At 41.6% G+C, this 19,089-nt stretch overlaps 1 protein-coding gene across 5 annotated transcripts in view; it reads left to right on the top strand.

Moving 5' to 3' along the window:
- Nucleotides 1-19,089, top strand: part of Usp3 (ubiquitin specific peptidase 3) — a 76,536-nt gene that overhangs the window by 53,857 nt on the left and 3,590 nt on the right. For 4 of the 5 annotated variants that reach the window (XM_057766710.1, XM_057766714.1, XM_057766712.1 and 1 more), the window contains 6 exons: nt 6,325-6,471; nt 9,148-9,254; nt 9,392-9,472; nt 17,917-18,035; nt 18,294-18,407; nt 18,506-18,573. In XM_057766710.1, the coding sequence (XP_057622693.1) occupies nt 6,325-6,471; nt 9,148-9,254; nt 9,392-9,472; nt 17,917-18,035; nt 18,294-18,407; nt 18,506-18,573 (636 nt within the window). The remainder of the gene's footprint in view (nt 1-6,324; nt 6,472-9,147; nt 9,255-9,391; nt 9,473-17,916; nt 18,036-18,293; nt 18,408-18,505; nt 18,574-19,089) is intronic. The other variant, XM_057766711.1, reaches the window with a different exon arrangement.

Genomic DNA, 19,089 nt, shown 5'->3' with positions numbered 1-19,089 from the left:
GTGATTTCTGATACATAAGAATTCTGATGTTTCCCCAGTTACAGCTGGGCTTTCTTCTGGTTCTGCAATAATTGAGATTGTTCCCCATTTTTGTTGAAAGATAGAGATGTACAGATCTTGAGATCATCACCTTATAGCACTGAGTTATAAGCCTGGAGGTGGGGCTTTCCTGCGAGTTCTGGGAGGACGCTGATGGCGGTCTGCTGAGCTCTGCGGGTGTGGCTTCCTTTAAGGCTAGGTGTGATTCTGAAACCATGGGCATGTGGAAGCACAGCTGGTCATCCAGTATGCTGCCACTGTGTTTATTTATAACCCAGACTCTTGTTCTGTTTGCAAAGCCTGGGGAAACTGGTTCCTGGAATACATCGGAGAGTTCTGAAACACAAGCGTGTGTACAAGTAGGAGCGTCTTTCATCTACGAAGTGAGCGTGGTCAGAAGTCATGAATGCAGCCAGGAACTTCTGTGTATACATTAAGGCTACTTTTCCCCACTGGAACCAAAAGCCAGTTACCTAGCAGGGAAATTTTCTCACATTCCAGTGTGCATATCTGCTTACTATATGTACGACTTCCTAGTATGCCCAGCTTTGTTCGGTTTTTTCTTAAAAGACAGATACATTCAGGTTTTATGAATATGCATGGTTCTAAATTTAAAAGATTAAGATTAGAATAGGCACTGAGTGTTCTCTTTCACTCCAATCCCTCACTATCCTATTTTCTGGAAGTAGCCAGTTACCTGATCGCCAAGTGTGCTTTCAGTGATAATCTCTGTACATGCTTAAGTGTACTTAACTTTAAAAACAAGTGATTATATAAATAACGCCTTTCCTGTAGCTTTGCTGATTTGTTTCTAAATATGTGCATGTGCTCTGCTGAGATGAACAGCCTGTGTACATGTATGTATAACTATCTGACTGCAGACTTGCTGGGTCAGAGTTTGGACCCTTGTGATTCAGATGGCCTTTCACTTAGCCTCTGCCACTCCTGCTTCCATCAGCATGGGTTTACCATGTGCTCTTGCTGTCTGTTTGCCCTTTGGTCCAAACTTTTCTTTAGGATCTAACTTATTTACTCCATGGAAGTCTTTTTAGAAATTAAATCAGGTCGTGTGGTATTCACTTGCATCTCATATTTACTTGCCATTTCTGCTTCCATGAACAACCTGATTGCCTCAACTTCCTAAAACATAACTTTTTTTTTTTTTTTTTAAAAAAATTCAGTTCTTGTTATAACTTACATAAGGAATGGGAAAATGTGGTGTGAATTCTAATTGGTCTTCATAATAAAAACCCGGAGTCAAATACGAAGGGGTGAAAGCTGAAAGAGACGCAGAGCTTCTATGAAACTTTTGGACTGAATGGGGTATCCTGTCTCCACAAGTTCTCAAACTGAATGCCTTGAACTCCTATCTCCTCCCGCCTTATATTCCTCTCTCTGCCCAACCACATCCCATCTTGCCTCCACCTCCCTACTGTTGGGATTAAAGGCGTGTGAGCTCCAAATACTAGGATTAAAGGTGTTATTCACCACCACTTGGCTCTGTTTCTCTTTTACACTGGATCAATTTTGTGTAGCCCAGCGTGGCCTTGAGCTCACAGAGAGTCATTTGCCTCTGCCTCCCCAGTGCTGTGATTAAAGGTGTGTGCCACCACTGCCTGGCCTCTATGGCTAACTGGTGTGGCTTAACTCTGCACTCTGATCTTCAGGCGAGCTTTATTTGTTAGAGCACAAACAAATATTACCACAGAAGAATGATTTTACCTTATATGTTAGTGATTTTTAGGTTTCTGGACAGTATAAAAGATCATTTATAATTTTTAATCTTTTTGAGATAAATTTGTGAAAGAAGACTTTAAAATACTGTGCTGGCCGGGCGGTGGTGGCGCACGCCTTTAATCCCAGCACTCGGGAGGCAGAGGCAGGCGGATCTCTGTGAGTTCGAGACCAGCCTGGTCTACAAGAGCTAGTTCCAGGACAGGCTCCAAAACCACAGAGAAACCCTGTCTCGAAAAACCAAAAAAAAAGAAAAAAAAATACTGTGCTGTTCTTTTTTTAAGCAGCATTAGTTCTTCTAGTAGGAAGTGTGCTGTTACATACATATGTCTGCATTTGTTGGTAAACATTCATTTCTATTGTTTTCATGTTTTATAAGACAGTACTAACACTGGACAAAAGATAGCTTAATATACTTCAGTTTTGCAAGTGTTTTGGCCAAAAGAATAACTTATTTTATGAATGTTGAAATACTTTAAATATCAATAGAACTTAAAATTCTACCAGGTATGCAAACAGCATAAGTCATCCAGTCAAGAGCCATTAATGGGACAGGAGTGATGACACACATCTGCATCCTTGCTCTCAGGACTGAGTCAGGATTGTAGGTTTGAGGTGGGCTACACACAGTAAGACTTTGTTCCATCCCCCATACCCAGAGAAAAAGAAAACTCTTAATATGTTTTAGGTATTTTAGAAGCTGTTTATCCTAGACTAATCGACTTTGTGGAGGCATGCCTTAACTCTTTTTTTTTTTTTTTTCCTGGACAAGGTTTCTCCGTGTAGCCCTGGTTGTCCTGGAACAGACTTGTAGACCATGCTAGCCTTGAGCTCAGAGAAATCCTTCTCCTGCCTATGCTTCCTGAGTGCTGGGATTAAAGATGTGCACCCCTACACATAGCTATCTTACTCCTGTTTGCACATGTGGTATTGGGGATTGAACCTAGGGCCCTGCACATAAGCAAGTGCTCTATGTCCTCAGTCTTTTTAGTTTGAGACAGGGTCTCATTAGGTTGCCCTGAACCTCCTGCCTCAGTTTACTGTGAGATGAGGTCATACTCAGTTTTCTCAGCAGGTCTGGATTTGGTGATCCACCTGCCTCAGGATTGCAAGTGCCCACCATACCACACCTGGCTGCCCTTATCCTCTGACTCCTCATTATTGTAGATTATTCTTTGTTTAGGCAGTACCAATATATAGTAACACATTATTCAGAATGTTTTATCAGAACAGTGATTTGTCTTTAAGATGTGTGTCTTCACGTGTCACAAGTTGTTCTGTGCTCCCACCAGTGTGTCTCAGGACACTTCTAGGTCCTTTAGGAGTTTCTAGTATTTGCAGTGTGATTTCTTACATCATTTTGACAGATTTTCTGTTAATCTTTCGGAATGCATCAAGGAAGAGGATACTCTTAGGTCTAACAATTGTAAAGAATCTCATTACTATTGAAACCTTTGTTACTTTCTTTAGTCTTTTAATCCTGGTCTGTCACAGAGACTAAATTTGGGACTTTATAACCTGTTTCTTCCTTAGTTCACAAGCAATTACTGGTGACAAAATTCTGAAACATACAGTGTGCATGTCACTTACCCAGTTACAAAGAAGAGAAATCTAATTAACTAAAGAGGATTTTGAAGCTTGGATTGTATAACTGGGAAACAACCGAGAAAATAAGATGCTAAATAATACTACTTAACAGACTCATTGACTTATCTGAAAGTCTTTAAAATAAAATTAATTATTGAGTACTTGAGAATGCTCATTGGTTAAGAACACTTGTTCTTGCAGAGGATCTGGCATTTATTCCCAGCACCTATGTGGTGGCTCACACAGTTGGTAAATTCAGTTCCAGGGGATTCATCAACTACTTCTGACTTCAATGGGCACCAGACATTTCACTTGGTGCACAGACATGCATGTGACCATTCATATACACGGAATAAAATAAATCTTTTTTGTTTTTACTTTTCTGGGACAGGGTTTCTCTGTGTAGCCCTGGGTGTCCTGGAATTTGCTCTGTAGACCATGCTGGCCTCAAACTCAGAGATCTGCCTTTGCCTCCCGAGTGCTTGAATTAAATGTATACATCATTACCACCCAGCCATATTTCTTTTTTAATTTTTACTTTCTTTTTTTCATTTATTTGAGACAGGGTATCACTATGTGACCATGACTGTCCTGGAATTCACTGTGTAGAATAGGCTGTCCTGGAGCTTGAGGTCTTCCTGTCTCTACCTCCCAGTGCTGGGTTTATCCATGTATTTCTTAAGGGATTTAGTGTAAATGCATTATAAAATTCAGGATCAGAAAAAAAAGCAATGAGTTTTGATTTTGCTAAATTTCAAAATTTTAAACAGACTCTCAATTTACCTTTCCAGAACAGTTGATTGTGAGCTCATATAAGTTGAGGAGAATGTTTAGGGTATTAGAGAATCATAGTATAATTGGGAATTCCTTAACATACACCAGGCAGATTGTTTTGTAAAGGAATATATGTTCACCTGGTGAAAATAGAAATTATTGTAAGGTATTGACTTGGAATGTATATTTTAGGGAAAAAAGTAATTTAAATTATTTTGGGAAGAGTGAAATTTTTGTAGACTTGCAGATAATACTGATCTTACCTTTCAGTCATGAACACAAGTGGATGTTGTGTTGAACTGGTTTAAAGCCCGTCCTTTTTATGTAGATGAACTACCAGCTTTGGATATACACTTGATGCTTTGATTTTTGTTTTTTGAAACAGGGTTTCTGTATAGCCCTGGTTTTCTTGGGACTGTAGACCACGCTAACCTTGAATTTACAGAGACCCTCCTGCTTATGTCTTCTGAGTGCTGGGATCAAAGCGAACACTTCCACCTCCTAGCTAACTTGACAGTTTGAATTATACTAACTTTAGAAGTATTTGAACATATGTTGATAGTTGCTAATTTTATATTTTATGTTTAAGGCAAGCTACAGCGAATAAAGTGACTTCTGATTTTGAAGTTCCATTAATTAGGAAGACTGCCCTTAGTTTGTAATTTCTAGGAAAGGGCAACAGTATAGCTTAAGGGAAACTATGACTGAAAGAGAATTGGTCTCAGTGACTCTTTAAACGTCACCAGAACAGATTTACCATTTAAGGAGGACCTTAATTGTGAAAGGTGTATAGGATACTTTTCTGTCATAGTTTTAGAGCACATTTTATATATCATTGTTTTGTTTGTTTTTGGATCTCTTCATTGTTGCTCACTAGTCATGAACTGGATTAGTGTAAGAATTCCATGAAGTCTCCTCTCCCAAATACAATGTAAGAAGTAATGTAAGAACGTGTTGTTACGTGTGTTCAAGTTTAAGGTGGTACATAGTTGTGTTCAGTGAGTCAATGTATTTTAAAAGAACATACTCTTCTAGCCCAAAAGATGGAAGCTACAGAATATTACATATCTTGAACTCATTTTGTGTGTACACACTTGTGGAGACCAAGGGTTGATATCTGGTCTTGTTGTTGTTCTTCTTCTTCTTTGTTTTTTGAGACAGGGTTTCTGTCCTGGAAAACTCTCTGTAGTCCAGGCTGGCCTCGCACTCACCAAGAATCCACCTTGCCTCTGCCTTCTGCATACTGGGATTAAAGGCATATGTCGCCATCTTCCAGCTTGGTATTTCTTTTTTAAATTAATTTTTAAAATTGGTTTAAAAATTTATACTTTTTAAAAATTAACTTCCTCCTTCCTTCCTTTTTCTATTTGAGATGAGACGGCCTGCTTGAGCTAGTTGACAGGCTGGTTGACCTGGCCAGGGAGCCCTAGGGGGTTCTTATGTCCCCCCCCCCCATGTTGTGAGATGCTGTTTTCTCGCATAGTTCTGGGGACTGCACTCAGGTCCTCATGCTTGCAGAGACTGATGGAGCTTTTTCCCTACCAGGCCCAGATAAACTTTAATTCTTGGATTGAAGAATTTTAAAACATATATAAGTATTCTAAATTTCTTACTTCTTTTTTTTTTAATATTTATTTATTTATTATGTATATAATATTCTGTCTGCATGTATTCCTGCAGGCCAGAAGAGGGCACTAGACCTCATTACAGATGGCTGTGAGCCACCATGTGGTTGCTGGGAATTGAACTCAGGACCTTTGGAAGAGCAGGCAATGCTCTTAACCTCTGAGCCATCTCTCCAGCCCAATTTCTTACTTCTTTTAGTGAAACTTAGTCATGGCTTTCAGGTTAGATTAAGTTAAAGATTTAGGTCCTTTCTGGAGAGAACCCATGGAGGGTGGGTCCATTTAAGATGTGAAAATTTGTGTGTTGTCTCTTGTAGGACTTGAGGTGAGTCTCATACCATCCCTCCCCCAGTTAGTTCCTTAATTTATGCTGAAGTGGAGAGGTCAGTGGAAATCACTACAGCTCCATTTAGCTCTAACTGTTTGAAATTCAGAGACATCTGTGTCACGTGTGGAACTGGTGAGGCAGAGGGTGGGGATCGGAGCCATGCTTGTGAGCATGGGGCTGCAGTCATTCATGTTTGATGGGGGGAGCCTCCCACACACACTTTTTGTTTACTTCAAGGGGTTATCAGCAGCAAGATGCCCACGAATTCATGCGCTACCTTTTGGATCACCTACACTTGGAACTTCAGGGTGGCTTCAATGGTGTTTCCCGATCAGCGATTCTACAGGAGAATTCCGCTCTGTCTGCAAATAACAAATGCTGCATGTAAGACTCAGTTTACTTTTGCTCTCAGAACCCTCAGAAATGCCTGCTAGTGTGTGTGTGTGTGTGTGTGTGTGTGTGCGCGTGCGTGCTATGTGCTTTTACATTTTCATTTAAATAAGCATTTATACTTATGTCTTGCTGTGGTTCTCATTATTTTTGGTGAGATTTATTAGTATTTAAAAGATTTTCAACCAGATAAACTGAATAATGTATACATGTAATACTCTTGAGATCAGGGACCCAAATCTGTAATTCTAGAACATTGGATTATGAGAAAGGATAATCATTATGAGTTTAATTCCAGGCTGAGTTAGTAGTTAGATTCTTTACCATGCACACACAGTAATGTTAGCTAAAAGCATTTTTTTTTCTTTAGTGAAACTGAGAAATTTGTAAATTTGCAGAACTTTTTCTTGTCCCTTACTATTAACAAAACCTTTTGTCTTGTTTCCTTTATATTAACAGCCTGAAACATACTCAGGTATCAGAACAGTTATTTTGCTGAGAAGGAAAGTATTATTTCGGTCTGAATTCTAGGCATTTGCATTTTTTTTTCTTTAAAGAAAGGGCTGTCTACTGTGTAGCCCTGATTAGCCTGGAACTTACAGAGTGTACCTGCTCTCTGAGTCCTGCACCGTGCTCAGCCCTTTTCAGTTGTTTGTGCTCTCTGTTTAGGGTTTTTTATGTAGGAGAGGGATTTATAAGACCTCTTCCCACAGAAAGAAAGAAGTGGGGGTGACTGGTACTTTCTGGTGGTTGGCGCTCACCCTCAAATCCTGCAGCGTCAAAGAAAACAGACTGGGATGGATGGCCAGGTTCCTGCAGGACCCTGAAGTTCCAGTCAGCACACTATAGAAAGGGAAGCTCTAAGATCCAGTTAAGCTGTTTGTTCTCCTAGCACCAAGCTAAAAGTAATGTTAAATAAAAGAATTGTATATTACAGCATATATATATATATAATGAAATAGGCTCTATCAAAGATAATTTGTATGAAATGAGAGTGTATGTATCCTCGGTAGCTTAGAAACTCTGGGTCTTCCAGTGGAATTGCATTGTATAGTTCAGAACCAATTTTAGTATTAGTCTATTTAAAGAATAGTAATTGCAAGTTAGAAGAAAAATATATCATCAACTACTAAAGCTTCCCCTTTCTTTCCTTCAGTCCATGGGAGGAGATGTTTCAAGACCTAGGGATACTTGCTAAAAGCGCTTCTTGAAGCTGGGAGTGGGTGGTGATGAGATAGAAATGTGCTGACAGTCGGTAGTGCTAATACAACAGAGCAAAAAGCACTCTGGGAATTATTAATCTTAACACATGCCGGTCAGAAGGCTGAAACTGGATTCTCCCAGGAAGGTTATGGGCAGTGAGTGTTAATGAAGCACTGTCCGTTTCATGTGAAGGCAACTTTGCACATGTGCACTGATGTGCAGGGTCAATTGTAGCCCTTCATTTTCCATAGAATTTGTGTGTTCTCTGGTTATGACACAGGTATAAACGGAAATCCTGAAACAGTTTAATGTCCTGTAGTTCCTAATGTCTCTTCAGGCTTTTAAAATCCATTTCTTTTGCATGTAGCAGAGATTGCTTGGGTAGGTTTTTTGTCTACATCATGGCAGTAGGTTTACTTGGTGTGGTGCAGAAAGTTCTGTTCAGTGTAAGAGAAACTGGTTGCTATGGGCAAAGTGGTACTTTCTGGGCTCAGAAACAAGTATTTGTTGTAATATTATTATTACTACAGACGGTCTCTGTACAGTCATTGTACTTGCTATGTAGATCAGGTTGGTTTTGAACACTTGGAGATCTGCCTGCCTCTGTCTCATGAGTCCTGGAATTAAAGGTGTGAAGATTGACCCTTGGCCGTTACAGTACTATTAATGAGAGCAGACACTGAGCCACCTCAATATCCATTGATGGCGTCTTGGTTAAACAAAGGGCTTAGTGTGGAGAATAACTGCATGGCCTAAGCTGGGTCCTGACCCTGTCTCAGCATCCTGGTCTGCACAGCATTAAACACGCAGCTCTGAGTGCTCACTTCACTAGCAGGTGCTCAGAATGGAGCCCACATACAGGACACTTGCTACTCCAGGTGCCCTTTCTTCCACCTGAGCCCATGGTGGGTCTGAAACTGGGAAAAAATACCAGCATGGGTAGGTGCTGCCTGATGTTTTGCTGATAAAATAATGGTGAACACTAGATGTGCAGTTTGGCGTGAGGATTTCACGTCCAGCAAGTCATGGAGTCAGGTGATCCTCCTGTTGCTCTCTGTCCTCACACACTTCTGGTGTGTGAGGTGTAACCATCACAGCATTAGATTGCTTAGTTTCTCCTTGTTGATAAGGTGGTTGTTTTTACTTACACTCTTGAATGAAATTGCAGTGCTGTTTACAGGGGCACTGATACACAGAGCTTTTCTTGCTGATGGCGTCCCTCAAGCTGTACTAATGCCTTTACTCCTAAGGTTGAGGATATGCCATCAAGTAGTTTGAAGCATTCTGTATCCTCAGCAAAGCCTTTGTAAAGTGAAAGATTAAAACATAAGGCAGCACTTATGGGTGTATTCTGATGGTGAAGTCATCATTTTATCCCATATACATGAGATTTGTTTGCCCAGTGTTAATGCTTTAAAAATTCAAAGAATGATTTTATGAGCTGTTTTCCATGTGGTGCTTCTTTAGAAATGGAGCCTCAACTGTTGTCACAGCGATATTTGGAGGAATTCTCCAGAATGAGGTCAACTGCCTCATCTGTGGGACAGAGTCAAGGAAGTTTGATCCATTCCTAGGTAAGGGATACTGGCCAGAGTATGTGGTGCTGTGGTTTGGTGTTTTTTTTTTTTTTTGATTTGTTTTTGTTTTATTTTTTTGGTAAATCTGTAGTGAAGTCAAATGTCTTTATCAGCTTGAGTTCTCTTTTTTTAAGATCTCTCCTTAGATATTCCAAGTCAATTCAGAAGCAAGCGCTCTAAGAACCAGGAAAGTGGGCCGGTTTGCTCATTACGAGGTAAGGGCATTTTAATGTTGCTTTCCTGTTAGAGCTCACAGTTGCTGCAGCCTTTTATTTGTATTCAGTTCATACCGTGTTGTACTTAGAGTACAGATCCGATAGTAAGAACACATGGTATGTCAGTGAAGGGTAAAATACTTAGGTTTCTCTTATTTTTATCTTTCTTTGTTGTTGGTCTCCCCCCTCCCCCCCAAGTCAAGGTTTCTCTGTGTAGCCCCATCTGCTCTGGAACTTGCTCGGTCGACTAGGCTGGCCTCAAACTCACAAGGATTGACCTGCCTTCCAAGTGTTGGATTAAAGGTGTACACCACCACACCTGGCCACCTCTTTTTATCTTTTTATTGTTGACTTTTTATAGTCAAATGAAACAGAATTTAGCTTATCCCACACATATCTACAAACAAAGGGAAGAATACTAACTGGAGTTTAGTCAGTTACAACAACAGTTTCAAAAACAACTGATACAATATCTAGGTAAGTCCCAGAGCTGGCTTTTAATGGCAAGACCATCTACTGTGGGAGATTTTTGAACTAATTTTTTTCTTAATGAGTATCAAGTAATCAAACAAAAAGACCTAATTGAAAATTATGGCGACAAGATCCAGATGGCTATATAGAAGCGCCTTGTATGCAATTGGGTACATAAGGAAACTGTGCAGTCCTGGCTGTTCTTACAAGGGCTGGGATTCAAGGCCACGTGTCCCCACAGTCAGTAGAAAAAGTGTATTTTGAGGAATGATGTGTGTGAGGGGGCAGGAGAACTCTAGAAATCATCATCAAGAGTCAGAAAGGCAGCAGAGACAAGGACAAAGCAAACTGTAGCACGTCAGCAGTCCTTGCAGGGCCCTCCACTGCAAGGGAGAGGGTAGGCAGGAAAGTGCCAGCAGCCCCTCTGCAGCAGACCACAGGAGCAACTCACTGGCACCCTAGAATCCAGGCTGCTCAGCAGCTGCTGCTAGGCCACCACCCCACCTCAGAGAGTAGGCAGCAGCTCTTCTGAGTCCCACTTACACCTGCTGGTGCCCAAACCAGCTGTCTCCCAGGAAAACAGAAGTTCCAGCCTGAGACCCAGAACACAGCCTGGTATCACTTGGATTATTTACCGTGTAGGAACCGGAGAAGCTCTCACCTTGGCTCTAGGACCTCAGCTGTGTAATCCACAGTTGTCCTCAGACCACAACAGTAGTCAGCCGTGTCCTGGAGTCCCAGAACTGCAGACAGAGCCACACACTCCGGCACACACTGTGGGTGAACACTGTACAAGAAAGGGTGTGAGACTTAAAGGGCACTCGGAAGTGAGCATGTGTTTGTTAAAGCTCCGTAAAGAGGGCTTCCAGCGAGCAAAGGAAAGGTGAAAGCACTCAGAACTTCTCAAGTTTCCAAAGAGACACTAGATTCCCACACGTACTAGAAGCTAAGTTCAGCAGAAAAAAAGACCATACCAAAGGTGTGTTCTAGTGAACATGTTAGAAGTACAAAATACTTCTGAAGACAGCAGAAGAAAGTCACATGGGGAACACTTCAGCTTTACAGTAGTTCTCACAGCAGAAGCTAATAGACCAAAATGGAGTCAGAATTGTATTACAACAACAGTGTGTTAGCTGAATCATGAAAAACACATCATGAACTCACATTTGCATGACAGACAACTACCAAATTAAGAAGAGAAAGATGAAACAAAAAGACACAAAACAAGCAGAAAACCACCAATGACTGAAGGAAATTTACCTATTAGTAGTAATCTTAAATGGAAATGGGTCAAGTTAGTCCAGAGACAACATACAAAGTAGATCTAAAAATCTAATTAACTCACAAACATATCACACCACTGTTTTTAAGAATCCATTCAAACACTTGCTCATTCTCTAATCTATCCCCCTCAGTAAATTTCTCTAGTTAGAATGTCCCAATTTTCCTGAAGCCGTGGTGCTTCACTTAGAGGTCTAAACTGCCTCTGTAACTTACTCTTTTTCTAAATGGTTCTTAGTGCTTAAATACCCAGGAAGGTGAATTTATGTGTATACTATGAAAGAAACAGAACCAAAAACCCTACAAAGTACAACTACAAAACATGGTTGAAAAGGGGACGGCTTTGTAACCTCCTTTATGACGAATATGTCCTTTTGCCGACTTTGCAATGTAGCATTTTTCAAGTTCTAACTTCATTGCCTACAAGTAATACACTTCACTGGTAAAGATGCATGTAGATCTAAAGAAAGACTTGAAAAAAGACATACGTCCTTGTATCTTAAGGAATAGATCAACTCAGAAGATTTAACAGTTACATATACCTCAGATGAAACCACCAAATATTTAAGGCAAATATTATTTCTAAAGGGAGAATATACTCCAGTATAATGATACCTGGAACCTCAGACTGACGGGAAATCTGAGTGGAGCCATACTATGAAGCAGATGAGCATTTACAGAATATTTGTTGCAGCTGCAGAGTACACATTCTTTTCAGTTCATGCAGCATTCTCTAGGAAAGATCAGGTACTAGGCCAGAAGTACAGGTCTCAGTGTGATGGCCCATGCCTGTAATCCCAGCAAGTCTCAGTGTGATGGCCCATGCCTGTAATCCCAGCAAGGAAAGTCAGGAAACTTTCACATTTTCACATTCACTGAGGCCTGCCTGGGCTATGTGGGTGAGACCCTGTCTCAGACAAAACAAAGAAGTCACAACAGAGTGAAACTGTAAATTAAGAAAGGAGACTACAAGGGAAACAACTTACTCTTAAATGACCTTGAAGATAGAGAAAACATCAAAACCAATGACAACACATCAGAAGCAATACTGAGTCTATGCAAAAAATACATGCATAAAATGGACAGAATAAAGGTCAAATCAGAAATAAAACTGAAACCACTAAGAATGTGTAAAAGATCAGATGGCTTTTTGAAAGGATAAAAACCCTGACAAACCTATAAAGAGATGAACCAAGAAAGTGAAGACCCAAATAAAACCACAGAGGATGGATACCATAAAATACAAAGAAATTACATGCCATTCTTTCAGATTCTGAAGAACTATACAAGACATGGGTAAATTCCTGAACACAGAAAACCTACTAAAACTTAGCCAAAAAACAAAGTATAAACAGATCAGTAATGGGCTTGAGACAGTAAATGAAGGCCCACACCTACTTGATTGTCTCCATCTCTGTAGACACCACTGCACTGGCCTGGTAGATCCTATCCTTTACAGACAGGGAAATGGGTGGAACCACAAGATGTCAGTTAAGTGAATAAGCTAGACACAGATACATGATTCCATGTTCCTACTCACACTTGAAAATGAGCACGCACCAACAGTGATATGTTAGTAAAGAGTGAGGAGCTAGGGGAGGAAAGAAGTATAGTGGACATGATGTGCATCTACCCTAGTGACCACTAACCTGTCCAGTTTGTGTGTGTGTGTGTTAGCTACAGCGAATAGAGACGGAAGGAACTGTGCCCAGCTCTTTCTGTAAGCCATCACTCGGTATCTAACCTGAGACAGTATAAAGGAGCCGGAATACCAAAGTTTCTGTAATATAAAAAAGCCACACCATAACCAAGTGGGAGTCATCCTAGGGATGCAAGGACGGATCAGCATACTCAAACCAATAAATGTGATACACAGTAGTAACAAAATGAAGGACAATATCCCTGCAGAAAAGTAGAGAAAGCATTTGATAAATTCTCAACACGTTAGAAATGGTCACAGTACCAAAGGCTGATTAGTAATAAAAAGGCATATGACTGACATATAAAGACAAGTGGAAGAACTTAAGAAATTAGTCCATGTTGATACAGCTAACTACTTTTTGACAAAGATGCAAAAAATTTAGAATATAAAAGACAGCCTTTTTGATAATGGCAAAATTGTATCCATATACAGAAGAATGAAACTAAAGTCTTCTCACTGAATAAAATTGTCAACTCAAATGATCACCTTCCCCTTTTAAACCACTTTCATCAATTAAATGCACTTTCTAGATGACTAGAGCCATGTTGAATTTTATTACACAGAGATTACTAGATTCTCTAATCTTGGACTCTATTCAAGCCCTCTCCTTTCAAATGAATTTGTATTTTATGCCCTGGAGTCTTCTGTCAGTGAAGTCCTGCCCTCCCAATCCTATTGTCCTGACACAAATGTGTATTACATTTATGTATGTGTGGAGGTCAGAGGACAACTTGGAGGAGTTTGTTCTCTCTTCCTGCCATGGGGTCCCTGGCATTCATACTCAGGTGTTAGCCTTGGCAGCAGGCACCTTTACCCACTGAGCCGTCTCACTGGCTCTAGATCATACGATTTATCCTTAATGGCGCTAATCTTTCTAACAGCACAGTCTCTTTGTTCAATCTACTTCACTTTCAAATCTGCTCACATACCCCATCACCAAATTGCACATGTTCTTACGTTTTCTCTCCATCACTGTAGATCTGGCCAAAGCAGTGAGCCATAGCTCTGTGCTACATACAGCCTGTATACTACACTGTTTTGAAATGTGCTCCACCAAATAAGCTAGTCTGCAACATAATTCAGCTTCACTCAGGGTAGTAGGACAAAAGCAGATGTTGCAGTTTGTAGCCTGTGTGCCCATTTCCAGGAGAGCCCTTGAAGCTCAGAAGCCCACTGTACCGTCTGCATTTCTGTTGGTGTTCTGATCTGCCAGAATAATTCTAGGGCTTCTCTCCCTTATGCTCGTATATTCTTTCTACAAACCAGTTCCAAAGGCCCACAAATCAAAAGATCAGATTTATCACAACAAAGACAACATTTCTTGGTAACACTTTTTTTCTGTTTTTTCTCACTGCTGTGGGAGCAGCACAGAGGAGAAGGGCTTTATTTTGACTCATGGTGTAGGAAGTTACAGTCCATTCTGGTGGGCAGGGCACAAAAGCAGTGGCAGCTTCTCTCTGTGGCAAAACTTAATATGTAACCTAATAGCTCGTGGACAGAGCTCACGGCAGGTCCTGCAAGGCCAATTCCCCAGTAGCCCACCTCTTCCTGCCAGGTTGCACAGCCTGCCCAAACAGTGCCATGGTCAGTTAGGGACCAGGTGTTCAAATCTTTGTCTCATGGTGGAGCTTTTCACATTTAAGCCATAACAACCTGGGAAACCTGCTAAAAGTTTCAGCCTCTTCTCGGGATGAAGCCACCCGGCAGACCTGAGCAAACCACAGAAGAGGAAAGAGTGGACTGTCACCATTTGCAGATGAAGTGATTATATATACCTAAGACATTCTGAGCATTTTCGCTCGCTCACTTGCTCACTCTCAGTCCCACATACAAAACCAGATGTCTTACATGTTACATATGCACTCGACCACTGAGCTCTCCATCCTGAGCTCATCCTTCGGTACTCAGGATTGAACCTAGGGTCTCAGGCATGCTAGGCGAGATCTCTACCATGAGCTGCATCTCCAGCCCAATAACTACATCTTAAACACAGAGACCGAAAAGCTTAGTGAGGTGGTCACATAGGATATGGAGGAAGAGTCTGGAAAGATGGCCCAGTGGTTAAGATCCCTGGCTGCTTTTCCAGAGGACCTGGATTCAATCCCCAGAACCCACATGGTAGCTCACAACTGTAGGCCATCCAGTACCCTCTTTTGGCTTCTTGGGGTACTGCAAATTCATGATACACGTACATGAAGACAAACACCTATACACACACACACACAAAAAAAAAGAGGGAAAAAAATCAATTTTGAACACAACAAAAGACTCCCTATATCATAAGTATTCAACAACAAGCAAAAATATGCAAGACCACTGGGCATGGCCGAGAATCCTGATAATCCCATCACTTGTAGCTAGAGCAAGAGAATTTTGAGTTTGAAGGTAGCCTGAGTTACATAAAAGGAACAAATGACCTAGAAAAGAAATAAAAGCCTCAACCATGCTATGTGTGTGAATACCCAGCATGGTAACAGCACAAAATTAAACCCTAATTTTGTTCAGAAGTTTTCTGTAGGCAGACATTCCTTACAAGAAGCTAAATAAATCAAATGGAGGCAAGATAGAAATTGGGTAATGTCCTAAATGTGCTAAAACTGCAGTTGTTAGTACAAAATTGTATGCAGAACCAAGTTAAACAGGCAGCTTTCAGAAGCAGCAACATCCTGAGGCCCAGCCCTGGGAGTCACCTGGCTCTAGAACTTGCTAGAGCAGCTCCTTCACATCCAGGGCTGACTCGCACAGGGCACATCGGAACAAGTTGCAAGTTCCAACTGCAGACAGCAGATGGGAGGTGACTCTTGAGAACATCTGCCCAGTTTGTCTTGGTGGATGCTCGGCCAGAGCTCTTCTGTTAAATCACTGCTTGTTGCCTGAATTTGTTAACAAAACTTGGCATAGATTTAACCCTAGTGACCTCCAGCAGGTTAGGGCTGAACGATTTGTTTTGATGTGGTGAATACAGAGCCTAACATCAATAGTTGCACCAAAGGAACAGTCACAGGGTATTATAAAAATTGGTAATGAGAGTATGTATATGTGTGTATATGTAGAACGATGAGGTTTATGTATGGTAAAGAAGTGTGCGTGCCTTCATTTTTCATGTGTGGGACTAGAGGTTGAATCCAGACACTTGCACATAGGTAGGCAAGCACATCACTGAACTATGTTTTATATTGGAATATTAAGTTACCCACGCCCTCACAGTGCCGAACCCAAGTAGGCCTTGAACTTCTTACCCTCTTGTCATACTTGGTGCAGGCTTTAACCTGGCTGCTTAAGAGACTATTAGGTATGGTTCATGTGTATTAAAATTATTTCTAACAGGAAGTGTGATCCAAGAAGAGATAAAACTGATTTTCCCTCCTTGAAACATATTTATTACATAATTTTTGAAGGCAATAAAATGTGTACCCTGTATACTTTTCAAGTGCTGGTTTGATAAATTAACTTTGCAGAGTACATAAAAGGTGATCTACTGAGTAAAACAAACCAGTGTTATTTCCTTCTCTCCATGGAGATGCTGTCTGACAGTTTCATATGGAAAACTGCCAGTTGTGAAACATAGGCCCTCAAATGTGAGAATCCTGAGTTTCAAAAAGTGGTGTGGCAATAGAGCACTGTCAGCACCTTCCTCATCCTTAACTGAAGGTGAGCAGACAGCAAGGAAGCTCTACCAAGATGCAGGTGCTGCCAGTCAGTGGACGGATGCTCATTGGCCATGCAGTTGGCTTCACATACAGGCTCTCATAGAACAACACACCAGTGCATTTCAGGCCCACTCAGGGACAACACTCACTTCTTTGGACAGAGATGTCTCTAGGTATGCAGTCTCCTAAAGTGTCTGTGTGTGTGTGGCCTTCCTTAGTATAGAAAAGTATGTTCTGAGCTGGCACAGTGGTTTAGCTGACAAAGTACAAGGCTCTAAAAGGTTTGCTTCACCGGCAGCACCCAGAAGCCATATAAAAATGCCAGGCATGCCTGCAATCTCAACACTGGGGAGGAAGACAGAGGAGGGTCTTTAGAACTTGGTGGCCAGTCAGTTTATTTAGTGAGCTCCAGGCCAAAGAGTCAACCTTTTTCAAAAGAAGTGGATGACATTCCTGAGAAGAACATCTTAGGTGGTTCTCCTGCCTCTGTATACACTAGTGCATGTATGCACAGGCAGACACGGACGTTTTTTTTTAAAGACACACGCTAAGTCTAGAATTTGGGGAAAACTGACCAAACAACAAAACCCACCACAGCCGGGGGTCACAGGCAGATGGAGGAAATATCTGACCTGGTGGTGGCCCACAGCTACACAGGTATCCACCCCATGGCTCTACCAGATGCTGTGTGCACAGACTCTGGCTTCTCCCTACAAGACAGTCAGTTTCTTGCCCTGAGAGTTGGGTATACAGGCATTTGTATTTTACCACGTTACTAGCTCCAGCAGGAGTCCAGAAAGTTCCCTGCACAGGCCCAGTGAGCACAGAGGCCTTGCATCTGCTCTTGCAACATAAAAGCAGCCAGACCACATGCAAACAGAGCTAGGTGGCTGGAATGATCTAGCTTAGGACCACAATTTACCAACCCCAGATTAAACAATTAAAACCTTAAATGCCTTATCTCGGGGCTCTGAATGATAGGGCTGTAGAGTAGCTTTAAGATTGGAACGTTTGATTTAAATCTGATTCTATGTGCTTGGGACACACACTGAGAGGAAAGAGCTATTGAAGTGTTGATATCACTAGGAGTCCATCTTTATTAGGATTTACAGATGAACTCTGCAAAGCGTAAAGGTAGGTATTTTGAACATGGTCTTTCTTCCCAGCAAAAGTTTCCGGTCTCGAGTTTGTTCCCAGGGATGGCTGATTTTTGAAGTTACCTAGCTGAAAACCATGAGCTGGAAACTTGGGTCATTTTGCTTCAAGTTAGTCTTTCCACACGCTGCACTGCTGCTCTTAGCCACCTCATTTTAATATGCTGTCAAAAACTCTGATTGCAGATTGTCTCCGAAGCTTCACTGACCTAGAGGAACTTGACGAGACAGAGTTGTATATGTGCCACAAGTGCAAAAAGAAACAAAAGTCCACAAAAAAGTTTTGGATTCAGAAACTTCCCAAGGTCAGTGATGTATTTCACTTAGGGTGCATTTATGGAGAAGACGCCTGGGAGGAGAGTTAGATTATTAGCTGTCAGCAGTTCTGGGCTGGTCTGTGAGGTTTGCAGTCAGAGCTGAAACCTGGTCATTTATAAGGTGCACTGGAAGAGAGCAGTATCGGGGTCAGAAGGAAAACTGGGCATCTGATACACTGAGCCGACAGCTGGGCAGTCTGAAAGGTGAGCTCGGGGTCCTCAGTCTCTGTCCTCATCTGTCACCAGGTGCTGTGCTTGCACTTGAAAAGGTTCCACTGGACAGCATATTTAAGAAACAAAGTTGATACGTATGTAGAATTCCCGCTGAGAGGCCTGGACATGAAGTGCTACCTACTAGAGGTAAGGCAGCCGGGCGAGAATTGTTCACAGCAGGCACTGGGCTGTCCTTGACAACTGCTGCTAACTCAGCTCCTGGTGTCCTCTGCTTTGTTCTGTAGCCGGAGAACAGTGGCCCGGAGAGTTGCCTGTATGACCTCGCTGCTGTGGTGGTGCACCATGGCTCTGGGTAAGTTGTCAGCTCCATGGAGTTGGGAGTCTTTAGAAGCCACACAGGATGGCCTCACTGAGTGTCCCTGCGCTCCCTAAAGGCGGGTGCAGAGTCACTAACTGGATGACGTGTTCACTGTGGAGCACTCCTGAGAAGCTGTGAGGCATGAAGGCAGAATTGGGAGAAAACTGGCTCCTTATGCTAGTTCAAATTTAAGTAACCATGTCATCTAATTTAAAGATTCATTTTTAGTTTTGTAGAATAAGGTTTTTTTCTTTTTCTTTTTGGTTTTTCGAGACAGGGTTTCTCTGTAGCTTTGGATCCTGCCCTGGAACTAGCTCTTGTAGACCAGGCTGGTCTCAAACTCACAGAGATCCGCCTGCCTCTGCTTCCCAGGTGTTGGGATTAAAGACGTGCACCACAATCACCCAGCATAAGTTTTTTTTTTTTCTCTGTTCTGGAAGCTTGGTTTACCTTTCTGATTTCTAATCTGGTAAAGAATAGTTACTTTGAAGCAAACTTGGATCAGTGTAT

The sequence above is a fragment of the Chionomys nivalis genome, chromosome 4 (genome assembly GCF_950005125.1).
Source record: "Chionomys nivalis chromosome 4, mChiNiv1.1, whole genome shotgun sequence".
Classification (NCBI taxonomy): Eukaryota; Metazoa; Chordata; class Mammalia; order Rodentia; family Cricetidae; genus Chionomys; species Chionomys nivalis.
Note: the sequence above shows the minus strand (reverse complement) of the source record. Positions and strands in the feature narration are given on the sequence as shown.